This window comes from Ornithodoros turicata, chromosome 1, assembly GCF_037126465.1.
Source record: "Ornithodoros turicata isolate Travis chromosome 1, ASM3712646v1, whole genome shotgun sequence".
Taxonomy (NCBI): domain Eukaryota; kingdom Metazoa; phylum Arthropoda; class Arachnida; order Ixodida; family Argasidae; genus Ornithodoros; species Ornithodoros turicata.
Genome location: NC_088201.1, coordinates 197959495 through 197975507, shown reverse-complemented (window position 1 = coordinate 197975507; position 16013 = coordinate 197959495). Strand labels below are relative to the sequence as shown.

Here is a 16013-nt window from a genome sequence, read left to right as displayed (position 1 = left end):
TTTACCTCTATTTCTAGAGGTAACCATGTTACCTATACTCTGAGTAACCCTTGTACACAGGTTAAAGCATAACCTGTAGTCACTTTCCACGTTGCTGCCCATGTAACTCTTACACAGAGGTTGAAGTATAACCTATACCCACCCACTGCGTTGCTAGGTTTGTAACCTTTATCTTAAAGTTATTCAGTGAAGCCATCTACACAGGAAGGCGGGGTGAGGCGTCCCTGAGAACATTGCACGAACTCCTAATAAGAGAAGCACACCACAGAGAAATGTGTCCTAACAGTATTGGGTAATCATAACTATGCGCTCGCGGATGCCGATTGCCTGTACCTGAAGCAGAGTAAGCTCGACACGCGCATCTTTTTGGAAAAAAATAAAATAAAATACTAAAAAAAATTGTGGAGCTCAGTTGCAAAAAAAAAACGAGTAAGAATGGAACCACTGAAAACAAATTAAACGCATGTCACGAGTTTCCAAAAACCTCACGGAACTAAATATCGTTCACTGCATGCCGCTATGTAAAGTATTTCATTAACTAAAAGGTTGTGACACGTTCTCAAGGACACCTTGCCCAATAAAACGCAGGAAATGCTAAACGAAAATATGAACCTTTCCTTTGCAAACACAGCGTTACTTTATTATCAACGGTTCATACTACATAGTATTCTACGCAAAATACTCGAAAAATATACTGTAAAATTCTTTATCATCTTCATATGACACATGGAAAGACCATTCAAATAATGAATTGTAACATATTAAAGAGGAGTAATATTAAAAATTCAAGATGCAATACACTTTGCACTGAAAGTCAAAATCGAGTTCACAAGTCTCTTCTTCAGTGGAGCAAAATATCTCCGAAGGATCATGCAGAGAAAAGGCATATATGAAATATGAGTATTACTAAACTGCAGAACACCTTGCACTGAATGTACATATAACGGAACTGAGTTGACAAGTCACTTTTTGACTTTAGCAAAATAGATAATTCGTAGTCATCTTCACATGACGTGTAGAAAAATTATCTAAATGAAAGTTTAATAAGATAAAGAACCCCAACGCATTTTGCAGTTAAAGCACGTTACAAAAAATCAGGGGTTCCTCATAATGCAACTTCCGAACCTGATCTGATTTTACCAAAGTGCTGTCAATCTGCACACCCATTTCCTGAAACAATTCCTCTATGCTGCTTACAACGCAATCGACAACCACCTTGGAGCACATGTGGTGGCCCTCTGGGTTATGGCATAAATAGCCTTTTTTTTTTTCGATTATTCTTCGAACTTTGATCTGTTCTTTCCATCTGCTCAAGTAGCTCACCTATACATTGTGTTGGCTGGCTCATCCTGTCATGTTATGTCATCCTGTACTCGTGTGCTTAACTAAATACAAAAACTCAAATGATGTATGTATCTTTAGATGGTTTCAAACGTTGTTCCACAAGTATCACAAGAAGGGAGAAAGCCACACCCAACACACTGAACAACGTGGTCACAAAAGCACTGGAAATACCTAGTCGACAATCTACAATGTTGGCAAATATAGGTTCGTACATGGCTGGCTGGCTGGGTTTGCGACGAATCCCGAGCTTCCGGAGAGTTGTGGGAAGGACCTGGTTTGCTGCTATCTCTCTGAGCCTCTGCAGAGTTATAGACTGGGATTGGGCTGCTGCTGTATTTCTGCTGGACTGTTCGTATGTACTTCTGTGGCACAAGATACCTAAATATAAACCGCAACGTCAAAAGGGGGCGCGCTGATTATTTCATTTTTACACGTATCCCCACAGTTTAGGAGTGCAGGAACCATTACCCACACTATTCACTTACCCTCTGCCACAATACTGCCAGGTAACTCATGGCTGTGTCCATCAAATTTGGAACCAGTGGAGCTGCGCTGTGGGTTACCTGCGAAGAACAATCTTTTTTACTGCAATATTCTCCACAAATTGCAAGGCCATAATATATCGGGTGCTTTTAGTCCTACCACTTTCTGTGCTATTGCGCCGAATGCAATTGTAACGTTAAAATGCTTTGCTCATGACGTCTCAAGTTCAAAACAACCTGCGAAGAGCCAAATGATAACGGTTACACAAGTCTGACGTGGAAACGCGCAGCTTGCTTATCCTCCTTTTCGGGATTCTATCATGTAGTCACAGGCAACCAAGTGATGATAACCGACATTTCAGTGCAATGACAGAAGAAAAAAAAAGACCATAAGCGACCGTTAAAATAACTGGTTAGGAATCGACTTAAACAATAGTGAAGGAAAAGAACGAATGTCTAATTCAGGACGAGGAAGAAGCAGTCGCAATTATGATGCGTCTTTGGGATCACTAAAAGCGAATGCATCAAGAAGTTTCACGCAACGCAATCACTTGCTCAACGCATGCATAAAGCGCGTTCCTCCTGTTACTAGCCTGTTTCACTCAGTGCTGCATGCTTGGCTCGTGCATGGTGACAATAACAGCATGCTACTTCCAGTGCATGTCCATTTTCATCCATTTCTCCAATAAATGCATCACGATCACAGCCGGCGTCCGTGCAACGTCCCTGTGTGAAACCTCGAATGTCTGTGTGCGTCCGTCACATCATATATCCACCTGCGAGCTTCGCCCTTGCAACATTGCACTAACATGAGAGTGAACTACGCAGGAATGTAATAGCAAATGCAGAAGGTTACTTACTATGTGACTTTGAATTCCGTTGTTTCCAATGCAACGGATGTCGAAGCGGCGAGGTACCACACAGCAAGCGAAACGCTCCTCCCGCTTTTTCCTGATACACGCTGTTGCCAACTGCCACTTGACGTGCAACCTCCGCCTGCCGACTTTCGCGAAACTCCGGACCACTTCGCTTTTATAAGTAACGCTGGTAACTTCTCCAAAAGCGTAACGCCGTCCTTAGGGGTAACGCCACTGTTTCTCTCGCAATGTAACCTGTAAGAGGGCAGCGCACGTCCGCATGTAACCTTTGAATGGGCTGTAACCTTTACATCCAGCACAAATAACTTGTATTTCACAAGTTAGGTGCGTATCAGAGTAACGTTAGAGGGAACTAGATTAAGTTTCGTGTTTCCTGGTTCAATCTAAGGGTCATGCCTTTCTTCTTTTCTATGAAGAGAGTTTTGAGCAGTGATGTCCACTAACTACTCCTACAGTAGTTTAACTATAACTACTAACTACTTCGCGATGGAAGGGTAGAACTCCAGCGAACCGGTAGAGATGTAGGAAGGGAGTTGCCTCAGGACAGAAGCCGTCGATATTTTGAACAGAGACTGTTCTTCTTCTGGGCACCGTCCTCATCATTGGGTGCCCAGAAGAAGAACAGTCTCTGTTCGAAATATCGGCGGTTTCTGTCCTGAGGCAATTCCCTTCCTACTTCGCGATGGAGTAGTAGTTCAACTACTTTTCAGGGGAGGTAGTTAAAACTATTTCTTTAACTACTGCAATGTATTTAACTACATCTATAACTACTTATTAGCGTTGTCCATCAATACCAAACCATAGTGTTCTCGGACACTTAAATATGAACCACAAGCGGTAAAAGTGGTAAAAGTGATGATATAGTACGCATGCACGGCACAATTGCACCTCCGTTCTCATCAAACAAGTAGCTCATAGTAAAAGTCAGAAGCACAGTCTTGCCGTAAAGCTTGCGGTAAAATCGGAAGTAGTTGGCGCCTGCAGTAACCTAACTACTGTAGTTAACTACTCGAAATAGTAGTTTAACTAGTAGTTGCCACTACTTTTCTGCAAGTAATTGATGACTACTTTTTAACTACAATCAGGTATTGTATGTATTTGTCCCTTCTATGTGTTCCGGCCTGGGAACATCAATTTCCATTGTCTATCATGTTCACAATAAAGCGAATTAGACACCCGCAAAAATTCCAAAAGAATCTGCGGGAAACATCACGGACGTTTGCGCGACTCTACACTTGGTGCGATGAAAGGAAACTTTGATATGACGTCCATTGTTCCCTACCATCTTATCACCACAGTGTGCGATTGCACCTTTCTTCCTTTTTCTCTGTTTCTCGGACTTATTTGAGCAGAGTTTACCCAACAGCTCCAAAATAAGGAGAAGGCCCGCGCCTGCGTCACGCAGGAAGGTCCGATGTTACAATTGCGGATACTGCTATGAAGTAAATGAAAGAGCGAACGAGAAGAAAGCTCGAAGCAGATAGCATAGCTGGACAGGCCTCCAAAGGTGACGTAAGCGCGTAGGCCCGCCGCTATCTATAGGATGTGTTGGTTTACCAATCACTGTTTGTGTCGAACGTGAGCCAGCTGCCACCTATAGATGTTCTGAAAATAAGCACTTTTCTGCTTGTTTGTTTGTTTATTTTTATTTTTTAGGGGAGGGTTTTCGTAACCGACAAACTCTCGATGGTGGCGGGAAGAGACTATATGATACAGTGATAACGGAGTAACAAGGTGCAAGTAACAAAGTGAACAGCAGTTACTGAATTCGTCTTTGTAGCTTATAGAGCATAATTTTTGTCATCATAATGTAGGGTAATTTCTCAGGTTTTCCTCCGACGCTGTCACACATATACCAGCAATTCCCTTAGAAGTCGCCCCAGGACGCACATTTCTCATCGTTGACGGCATCCCCATTGCCCACAGAGAGAACAAAAACAGATATTGACCAGCCTTACGAGTGCCAATTATCCCGTTCCACACGGTACGAGTAGCAACCCAGAATTCTGAGCAGCAGTACAGCAAAGAAAAGCTTGGCAAAAGTTATCAGAGCTGATTCATCACGTTTTCATTCTGCGTTAGTATATCGCTGCTGATATCCAGGCTCCGCGCACGATATCTGATCTACAAATTCCCTTTCTCGTCTGCCCACGCCTCTTTCCATCTTCCTTCCTCCTCGCATCGTACTTTTCTTTCAAGTTGGCTTTCTGACATGTTCTTCTTCTGGCAGAACCTGCATCAAAGGAGGTGTCCCTGAATTCTGGTCATGGTTAATGTCGCTTGACTGCCACAGGCCCAGTGACACAAGCCTTTCGGCTTAGCGCGCCTGCTGTACTTTGCTAGAGTGCATCGAATGGGAAATAAAGAAATAATAATAATAATAATTATTATTATTCCGTGTTTACCAGCGGCATGACCGAGCAGTTTAATGCGTCCAAATCCTACCACCGCAGCAGTGCTGCCTCAGGTTTACCCTGGGCTTTCCAAAGACTTTCCAGACTAATATCGGCAGAGTTCCCCCTGAGGTCAACACAGGACTCATACTAACCCCCTTGTCCCCTGCTGCTTCCTGCTGTGCTCCCTCCATCTGTACGCCGCTCATAGCTACAGTTGCTTCGTGGCACTAACACGCTATAAAAAACGGTGTTAGCGCCACCAAGCAACTGTGGCTATGAGCGGCGTACAGACGTCGACAGATGGAGAGGGGATAGCAGGAAGGAGGTTAGTATGCGTCCTGGGCCGACTTCAGGGGAACTCTGCTGACATTCGGCTGGAATGTCTTCAGAAAACTCAAGGAAAACCTCATACACCACAGCTGGTAGGATTCGAACACACCATCTCCCAGTCTTCAGCTCGAGTATACGATTCTTATCGGAATGAAATTGGATTACTGTTATTCAGGTATGGCTTGTTCGATATTATCTAGTCAGCTCTGGGTGGCTGGTGTCTATAACCTTCCTCATTTGCATTTTTAAAACCTGTGCATGCGGAATGAGCAGTATTAACCCCATTTAAAGAAACAAATACCCCGAAATGTTCCACGAAACATATGCCACAGAATCTGACGTTTTGAACATTTTTAAACACATTTGAAAGCGCGCACTTTATAGTGCAGAGCGGAGCTTCGTCACTGGGCATTTAAGGCATCCCAGAGAACAGGAAGGCTGGAGGAATTTTAAACCACACCGCTGGATTCTATACACACATTTTTTTTTGTAGTTCCCCAATCGCAGGACACATTATTGCAACGTGCACGACCACATATAATGATGTTCCAGCAATGGAGCATCGCTGTCTTAGTGCTACTTTGGTTGCGGGTCTTTTGATTACGACAAGCAATGTCCAAGTTCTATGAACATTTATTTGCCCTGCTTCAGAGAACGTGAGACCACAGATAATCAATGCTTTCAGTGAAGCGTTTATGTGAGTGATGTTAGCGATGTTGTGCTGCTGCTTGATGTCTCTGGTTTGTGATGGCATGAATGCACGGGTAATATTGGGAAAATACATTATTGGCTGCATGCTCGAACTGTGCAAAGGGACGATTCACTTTGTGTACGGGTACCCCGTGTGAACCACAAATGTTGGGGTCGTAGATTCAGAATTCACTTATGATGCTCTCAAGATTCAATCGTAGGTTAGGCCTCTGATGTGTGCCTTCGTGTCATTCACACAACTCGCTTTTTCGGCCATCAAGTACCGCGTCAAACAAAGAAAGAAAGCACTCCCTTTCAAATATGCCTAGAAAACAGTGCATGAAAGCCAGGGAGAGAGAGAAGACCAATGCAATGCAGACTAAGCAGACAAACAGCTTGCAGATTACTTTCAGAACCCTCACAGGGGCGACGTAAAGGGGTGGACAAGGGTACATGGTCCCCCGATATTCCTAGGGGGGGGGGCAAAATCGTCATTACCACCAGCTTGTGCTCACATGTATGCCAATGCCAACAAGTGATTAAAGGATGTTCTTCCCCTTGTCATGCCGCCAAGAATTTCTAACCACAAATACCGATCTACATCTGGGTTGGGACATGGGGGGGACCAACCAGTGGCTTGTCTCCCCCCTGGACTCAAAACGTTCCGCCAGCCCTGTACCCTCATATAAACCAAACACAATAATTTGACTCCATGACGATAGCTGGCAATCGAAAATCCACTTGTTCAGAGGTTTCAGGAAGTGGGGAATACAGTCACAGTTGCTGAAGTTCGTCTGATAAATGAGAAGCAAATATTAAACAAAAAATGAGAGTCTGCAGCACACTTGAGTTATGCTGCGTGCAATTAATTTGTATGGACACAATGGCAGCACAGTATGTAAAACACCCAGTTACGCTGAAGTGAAGCATCTACTAGACGAGCTGGTGTTGGTAGTCTGACGCCTGTACTTCTGTTTGATTACTTCCAACTTTGGAAATGCTTGTTCAGTTGTAGCGGCAAGTGTGACAGCTAGAACAACCTTCTTTGTAGCTCGCAAGGGAGCAAGAGAACGACTGTTTATTTTGCTCGCACCTCAAAAGAGCGCCGCCGCGATGTCGATGGCAAGGTCGCCACAAATTCCCCCCCTCCTAGCGCGTCGCTGGAAGGCGACGAGTGCGGACTAGGTTTTTGGACCAGGTCACGGAGCGGCGTAAGGTTGGTGGAGCGGTAAGCCTGGACCGGGCGAGGAAGTTGAGAGGGCGACTTCGGGAGATGGATGGGTGTCCAGAAAAGCAGGCTTTAGGCGCTCGATGTTGACGTTTGCTCCTTTCCCGTTGACGAGAACGGTGTAATACCTGGGCGCTCGGCTCAAAACACGATGCGGGACGGTGTAGAAGGGTGTAGGAGGGTGTAGGAGAGCGAATGAAAACGTGTGTAGAGCTGCACAGGTCGGGATGTTGGTAGGGACGCCCAGAGTAGGAACGGGAAGGTGCAGGGCGCAAAGCAGCCGGGTGACGAAATCGGGTGGTGGGAGTGCGGTGGGAGTAGATGGGGGTGACACGAGGTCACCGAGCAACCGGAGCGCCATACCATACACGAGCTCTGCCGAGGAACACTCGAAATCTGGCTTGAACGCAGAGCGGATTACCAGCAGGACAATGGGTAGGGCTTCAGGCCAAGGAGTTTCGGGGGATGCCCGCAATGCCGCCTTGGGCTGCCGATGGAGTCTTTCCACAAGGCCGTTGGATGCAGGATGGTAAGCGGTTGTTCGGATGCGGCGAGTCCCAAAAGCGTTGGTAAGGCTGGAGGAAAGCACCGACTCAAACTGCGGGCCCCGGTCAGTGGTGATAATCGACGGGACTCCGAATCTGGAGACCCACTCACGGAGAAGGGCCGCTGCGACAGTTGGGCCCGTGGAACCGGAGAGAGGAACTGCTTCCGGCCAGCGGATATATCTGTCGATGATCGTGAGTATCTGAAACCCTGGGCTGGTGAAAGCGGGCCCACGAGATCCACATGTATATGGTCGAAACGTTGATCGGGCGGGGGAAAAGCAGAAGGCGTCAGGCGAGTGTGGCGCTGAACTTTGTTTCGTTGACAGTGGAAACAGGCCCTGACCCGACGGCTGATGTCGCTGTTCATACGCGGCCACACGTAACGCTCGCAAATGGCCGCTCGCGTCGCCCGCACGCCGGTATGGCACAAAGCATAGAATGTGTCGAACACAGCGCGACGGAAGGCCCGAGGAAGGAAAGGGCGGGGACGTTCTTGGGAAGTGTTGCAGGCCACGAGCTTGGACGCGCCTGGCAACGCAAGGTCTTGGATGACCGGGCCAGACGATGAGTTGGCGCGGAACGTGGCGATTTCGGAATCTATGGATTGGGCCTTGGACAAGGTGTCCAAGGACAGCGTCAACGGTTGAGACGGATCTGCCGAGGGCGTCAGCGACTGGGTTGTTGGTGCCAGTGACGTGACGGGACGTGAATTCGGCAATGTAGGCCAGATGTCGGGTTTCTCGTGGCATATAACTGGTGCTGACGAATGACAAGGCGTACGTAAGCGGGTTGTGATCGGTGAATATGATGAAAGAGCGTCCTTCCAGAAAGTGCCTAATGCTTTACCGACAGGTAAGCGGCCAGCAGCTCGCAGCCGACGGTACTATATCGAATCTCAGGTGGTTTCAGCTTCTTCGAGAAAAAGGCGAGAGGTTGCCACACGTAGGAGACCTGTTGTTGCAACACGGCGCCAAGCGCGGCACCGCGGCGCCAACCTCGGCGTCCACCATTAAGCTCGTGGGAGCGTCATGCCGTGGGTGGACAAGGGCGTAGCTGCGGCGATATCGTCTCGGATCTTGTCAAAAGCCCTGGTAGCCTCTGCTGTCAATTGTAGGGTTGGTGGCGGACTATTGCGTGAACAGTGAAGCGCTTCCAGAGGCTGGAGCGTAGAGGCACAGGCGGGCACAAAACGGCGATAGAAGTTAGCCATTCCGAGAAACTGCCGGAGCTTGGTGGCTGAAGTTGGGCGGCGAAAATCGCGGATAGCAGCTATCTTGGATGGTAGTGGTGAGATTCCCGCGCTGTTTCTGCGATGGCCGACAAAATCGAGCTCTGCTACTCCGTACTCGCTCTTTGTGGCGTTGATGACGATGTCATGATGTTCCAGGCGTGCAAAGAGGGTGCGGAGGTGTTGGGCGTGCTCTTCTGCAGAGCGACTGGCCACCAGAAGATCGTCTAGATAGGCGTACACGAAAGGTAGCCCGCGGGTGACAGGATCTATAAACATTTGAAAGGTTTGGGGCGCATTGCGCAACCTGAAGGTCATCCGTAAGAATTCAAACAGGCCAAATGGCGTGGTGAGGGCTGTTTTGAGGATGTCCTCCGGGGCCGTAGGAATCTGATGGTATGCTCGAACCAAGTCAATTTGCGAAAACGTTGTGGCCCCTTCCAGGCTTGCTGCAAAATCAACGATGTGCGGAATGGGGTAGCGGTCAGGGACGGTGATGCGGTTTAGGGCGCGCTAATCACCGCAAGGCCGCCAGTCGCCCGTTTTCTTGGGCACAATATGTAGGGGTGACGCCCAGGTGCTGGATGATGGGCGGATGATGCCGAGCTCCAACATGTGATCGAATTCAGCCTTGGGAATCTTGTACTTCTCGGGAGCGAGACGCCGTGGTCGAAAGTGAACAGGAGGGCCAGTAGTAAGCACATGATGTAAAACGTCGTGTTGGACGGGCTGGTTCCAGTCAAGTGGTTTGGTGAGTGCGAGAAACTCCTTTAGTATGATAGCATAAGGAGGAGATGGCTCAGCAAGGGAAAGAACTCGTTGGGGACTTGCCGGGGCGCGAATTCCGTGCACAGACAGGTGTGTCAAGGAGTCGCACGAGGCGCTTCGTCGCAATCCAAGGTTTAGGGTTAAGGACTTTTGGCCGTATACAGGGATGGTGGTTGAATTGGCCGCCTTGAGGGATAAGCAAGGTTCTCGGGAGCGGCGGCTGAGTTTCGAGGCAGGGATCACGCTAACATCAGCGCTGGTATCCAGGAGAAGACGCATGCCGAAGGTACGGTCCACGATGTGAAAAAGGCGGCAATCATTAGGGCCGCGTCCACTCGCCGCCACTAGTGGTTGGCCGGCGGGTTTCCCGACCACGCGCAAGGCTGGAAGCAGTGTCGGGCTTCCTGGCCGAAGCGGTGATGGTACCAGCAAAGCCCGTTCCTGTCGCGTGAACCTGGGCTGCGATGGCGAGGAGACCGAGTGCGGGACCGGAAACGGTGGCGACGTGACGACGGAGAGCGGGATCGCCGCAACTAATTCAGTCAGGTGAGCGACTTGCTGTGAACGAGTGGCGAAGGATGGGATATTCGAGTTGGCGTCAGGGCAGGGAGGTACACTTGGGGGAGCATCGACTTGAGGCGCTTGAACGGAATCCAAGGTCATGGTAGCACGTGATGCGACTTCCATGACTGCGTCAGCCAAACTCGCTAGCCCTTCAATGCCGAGGTTGTGAGTGCTGGCAAGAACCATCTAGATATTTTTAGGGAGCCGTTGGAGGAATAGCTCACGGAGGAAACTGTCGGTGCTGGCATTGCTTCCTTCGCCGAGTAACTGTTTCATCCGGCGTAGTAGTTGGGTTGGGCGCCGGTCGCCCAATTCTTCAGCTGACAACAGCTGTTGCAGACGGGCGCCGTCGGACGGCGATGTACGCTTCAAGAGTGCCCCTTTGAGGCTTTGGTACTGGGTATCGGCGGGAGGGTTGGCAATGATATCAAACACTTCTTCTGCCGCTGATGGTGGAAGGGCCGCGATGACGTGGAAAAAACTTGGTACGTTCGGCCGAGATGCCGGCGAGGTGAAACTGTGCCTCCGCTTGAATAAACCACGTCGCGGGGTTGCGATCCCAGTACGGAGTAAGTTTGACGGCGATGGAGGATACCGGTGTCGCTAAGGCTTGTCCAGTTGGGGAGCATCGCCAGTAGGCAGAATGGCGGATGGAACGTTAGGGCTGCACGTTCGGGTCAGGAGTTGTAGCGGCAAATGAGACAGCTAGAACAACCTTCCTGGTAGCTCGCAAGGGAGCAAGGGAACGACTGTTTATTTTGCTCGCCCCTCAAAACAGCGGCGCCGCGATGTCGATGGCAAAGCCGCCACACAACATTAGCTCTGGGTACTGGAGAGCCTTATATATTCACACTTGCTCGTACAACAATGACCTACATCCGTTACATGTCCTGAAGCTCACTCTCAGGACAATTAGCTGATACTTCTAACGCTGTACAGATTCATCAAACTCCCTTGTTGGCCTTTAACAACAAGCCAGTACATGACATTGTTTTATTCAAAGCGTCTTGGCAGTTTGAGTTTGCCCTCACAAGTCTGAATGTTACAGCAGAAAGCAGTGTTGTACCCGTTACTGAAATACCCATCCAGGCACAATGATATGGATGTAGGTCGAGCAAGTAATTCCCTCTGCAACATATAGTAATTTCATGGAAGGGACATAGCTATCAACATTAAAATGTTGGTCTGTCAACACTTTAGACTGGGCAAGCTGGAATACAGACTAGTGATAACTGACACGAACATTGAGGAGCTATCGTATCGGAACAAATAGCTGAAAATCATGCTCTACAGGGCTCGCAGAGGATAGCGCGCAACGGATTTATCAGTGAAATAATTGTCAGTCCGACGAAATGAAGTTGGAAACCCAGCCCACACCGGCATGGTAGAAAGAGATAGCACAGACTATGCGTTTTTATGATGTAATAAGAGCATTTTTTTGTTGTGCTTCATTAAAGAGGTTTTACGTGTACGGTGCAATGTTCCCCAGAGCAGTTCATCCAAATGTTGGAATGAGAACTCGACCTGAACCCAAACTAAAGATCAATAAAAAGCTGTAATGTTCACTGAGCCGAAGTCATCATTATGATTAGTTCAGCTTTATTGTTCTTCATGGTTAGGAGGAGGCAGCAAGAAGCAAGACCGGCTTCATAAAGGCTCCACTCCAATATACATTGTACAACGACAACGCAATACATACAAACTTATGGAGTTATTACGATTAGCACGAGATGTTGTTCATCTTAAGAACAAGGCTGCTAGGGTTCTTTTTCACGGGTCTGTATATGAAAACTGTCTATTCACATTTCTTCCTGCTACCTTTCTGAAACCAGTTCTCAAAACTTCATCTGCAGTATTTCCACTGAAAACTAAATGATACCTGTTTGCCTCAAAACAACCCTCTTGTGTGTCAACACTGATCATTTCTGCTAAATGTCATCTTCTGCTTTGATTAGTGTTAAACGTGAGGTGTGAAAAACTTGCTTGTGAAGAATTAATGTAATCCTATAGTAAGGAATAAAATGAAATAATGTATTAGAAGTACAGCAATATACTAATAGTCTATCTGACAGCATTGCACAAGGTAATCATTCTTTGCGTTGATCGAGTTCTGCAAAAACGGATCGTCTCTTGGTCACTGCAGCTGTCGAGAAGCAAATTGGTTCAACTGTCCTAATTTGCTCTAATATTAAGCATGTCCAACACAATCGTTCTCCAGCGGAATTATAGAAATGCGCCACTGTAGTATCAACTTCAGACGTCACACTGGAAAGCTTGGTTGACAGCACGCATTTGTGTAAACTATGTAACAGCAGCAGAAGCAAAACGGACAAAAGAGACGTGCACAGATTTTCCGTGTACGTAAGATGTAGAAAGAAAATTGCATCCTCGACTGTATTTACCGATCCTGGACCCAGCAGTCTGCCGCCTGATTTGGCGGCATGGCGCAACTACATTATACTTTGTCTCACCATCACAGTTCATTTCATTTCATTTCGCATTCACACACGACCACTTGGAAACAACTCTTCACACCGCATACTTCATCGATGTTGGTGCTGAAATTGACATGTTTTGAGAGTCCAAAGCGGCGCAGGGACAAAATATACCTTCGATAATATGTCACAGCCATGACGTCGGCGCCACTAACGAGTAGGTATAAAGCATGCTCTGGAAGGTGTAGAGGGAGAGCGGAGGTAGTCAGATATACCTTGCCCGCTGCCTCGAGGTATAACATCGCGACATAGACCTCAGTTATACCCCTATGAAGGGATAACGTGGAGGTGGGAGGTATAAATTTCGTCTCTTACTCCTAGTATGCACCTTTTCTATCCCTCATTTATAGCGTTTCTTCTAACAGTGTATGGGGACAAAGATCGTTTAGAGAAATCAGTGTGCCACTGAGAAGGTCACACTATGCGTGCGCCTATTTTTCACAGAAAAGAGAGCGAATAGATTAAAATGTGTTGTCTTAACATGCTGTATTCGCAGGTAATCTTGATTATACACTCAACTTATTCACATGAACCACTGTGTACTGGTTACTGTGATCGGTCACCTTTTGGTTCTGTAACGTTTTGGGTACTACTGTTATATGATTTTGATTTTGCCTCTATTTTAAAGCGTTTTACACAAAAAAATGTCATTTGGTCAGCGTAGTTTGTTGCTTTTGGATGCCGTGTGTTGTACAAATGGCTTTTACTGTGCTCAATACGTATACCTGTCAATGCGCCTACTTCACTAAAATGAAACCTCACATCTTTCCGTCTTAGTAATGGATCGAATCCGCCATTTTCACGCGATCGCTGTGCGCATGCGCATCCCGCGCCTTCTGCTCTTCTGGTTGAAAACAATGGAACCATAGCTGAAACCATAGCTGAAAAAAGCCATAGCCATGACTGCGTTAACTCTGCTATACACCATTTTCCCGTTCCTGGATTGCTTCCGTCAATGAGTGAGGCTACGCTTCTCGGCACCAGAAATGTATGAAAGGACCCAGGAACGATAACGAATAGCTTTAGTGCTGGATGACTGCACTGCACTCAACAAGCGCAAGAATCTTGTTCTTCCTCTTCTTCAAACCAGTTGTGCACAGCTTATTGCTCTGGCATGGAATGACACGAACACTTACACTTTGTACAGGGAGATGCAGCAGGAATAGGCCTCGAAGCCTAAGATGGATACTCAAAAAGTGAATGCACGAAGTATGCTGGAACGAAAGACACAGAAAACCGCAGCGCTCCTCACGTGCATTTGTTTTCAGCCAGTATCAGACGACATTCGAGAGGGCGCCACACCTCAGGAGAATGGTCCATTGGGAAACTGATGTGCACAGAACCTTGATACTATGAAAAAAAAAAAGAAAAATCGCGAAATGGCGTCTGAAGATGAGGCTGACAGAGGACGCCAGTACTCCGTGCTCTCAAGAACGGACTGAAACCATCACGTTTCAGGCTTCAGCATCTTCAGCGAGACATTTCCTGCCTAGTGACAGCGTTCTGTCAAAGAACCTGAATGGGATAGCCTATCTCAGTACAACAAGTACAGAGCTGGAGAATGAGACGTCAGATGAACTGCTTTGTACAGGATGGAGTAACGTGATGACCAGACACCGGACTTCTCGGCAAATGCCTATCTTTTCCCTGTAGTTATATTATAGTGCCCATTCTGTGCAGGGGCAGACATACGGTGTTGGGGTACACAAGATCGCTGATGTTATTGTGCCTATAAATACCTCTTGTGTTGTTAGCACCTATTTTGACGCAGGTGCCTATAACGCCGTTTTCTGTTCGAATATTAACGAAAGTTGCATTTTAATCAGATAAGATTAGAGAGGGCGCATTTACACGGGTAACCGACATCCTACGTCGTTGGTCCACCGAGCTTGATTGATTAAGGAATTTCCTCGGAAGACATGCTCTTCAGAAATGTATTGATAATAAGTTCGGAACTGAACATCACAAACGTGTTCTCTTTTCCGCCTGTGCAAAGTGCAAATGGCGCTTGCTTGAGTAAGAACATACTGAAAACAATGTCGAGCGGATGTGCTGGTTCTAGTGCTAAATGTTGGTAGTGTGTTGTATTGCTACGATAAGCATGAGGCTCGATTCATACCTTTGGTGATCAGTGGGGAAAGGGAGCAAGTTCAAACAGTTTTTCTTTTTTTTTATATATATATAGAAAACCATCCTGATACCCCTGTCCGATTGAGTCCTATCCGCATCAAGTTTCTCAAGAGCGTTCGGTGCGCGATGCTGCTCCACGGTCCAACTCAATGCGTATTGAAGGGTTGGCTTGTCGACAGGCGGCGCTAACAGCCCCGAAGCAGCACGCTGGGGCTGACAAATATGTTCCTAAAAAGTCGAGAACAACCGCACCCGCTTCCAGATTGCGGTGTTTACTAAGCCTTTACAGTGGGCGCTAATTAGCAGCGCAGTCGCCCGTCATACCTGGACTGAAACCGTAACCCTGAAATTCCATGGGCTTGTATAGGAACATTTGCGAATTAATGTAATGTTTTTGTTGATGACTACAAATTCGCTGAGTTCGAGAATGGAATGACCGTCTTCAATCCGTCTCAAGGATTTCAATCAAACTGGATCGGGTTAAGCAGGATCGGAGTTCGATATTACTCGAACGTGTCCATGTAGCAGCACCGGATCGGCATTGAGCTCCATGAGCACCGGCTCAATACACTCGAAAGTGTCCGTGTGACACAGGTATAATTCAGAACGTACGTGGGGGTGTAGGCGATTCACTCCACGGTTGATCCTTCTGGACATTGCGGAATAACAATGACGCGAATATTTCACGACAATATCGCCAAAAATATTTGATATGCAACAGGAGGCACATTGTTAGAATTTGTCGAAAACCTTGAGACAAGTAGAGGCAGGCTACTGGGTATGTTCAAACAATTGGGTATTGCATAAGGCAGGAATCAGGGATTTGCTGCGCAGTCATACCAAACGCTTTTTTTTTTCGTGATAACGCCCCGAAGCAGCTGTGGCTATGAGCGGCGTACAGACGTGGATAGATGGAGAGAGGCTAGCAGGAA

The 16013-nt window shown here is 47.3% G+C and overlaps 3 protein-coding genes across 3 annotated transcripts; all 3 read right to left on the bottom strand.

The window, feature by feature from the left end:
- Nucleotides 1–692: 692 nt before the first annotated feature.
- On the bottom strand, nucleotides 693–2895 carry LOC135374954 (uncharacterized). The gene is made up of 4 exons (XM_064607812.1): nucleotides 2687–2895; nucleotides 2420–2552; nucleotides 1830–1907; nucleotides 693–1722 (listed from the first exon to the last, which is right to left on the bottom strand). Exons 2-4 carry the CDS (start codon nucleotides 2502–2504, stop codon nucleotides 1400–1402), a joined length of 486 nt encoding a protein of 161 aa, XP_064463882.1. The 5' UTR covers nucleotides 2505–2552; nucleotides 2687–2895; the 3' UTR covers nucleotides 693–1399.
- A 4424-nt stretch (nucleotides 2896–7319) lies between these two features.
- LOC135393200 (uncharacterized) lies at nucleotides 7320–8645 on the bottom strand. The gene has a single exon (XM_064623696.1). It carries the CDS (start codon nucleotides 8643–8645, stop codon nucleotides 7320–7322), a length of 1326 nt encoding a protein of 441 aa, XP_064479766.1.
- Nucleotides 8646–8905: 260 nt separating this feature from the next.
- On the bottom strand, nucleotides 8906–10642 carry LOC135393190 (uncharacterized). Its single transcript, XM_064623688.1, has 2 exons — nucleotides 9646–10642; nucleotides 8906–9573 (listed from the first exon to the last, which is right to left on the bottom strand). The coding sequence occupies exons 1-2, from the start codon at nucleotides 10640–10642 to the stop codon at nucleotides 8906–8908; spliced, it is 1665 nt and encodes a 554-aa protein (XP_064479758.1).
- Nucleotides 10643–16013: the final 5371 nt, after the last annotated feature.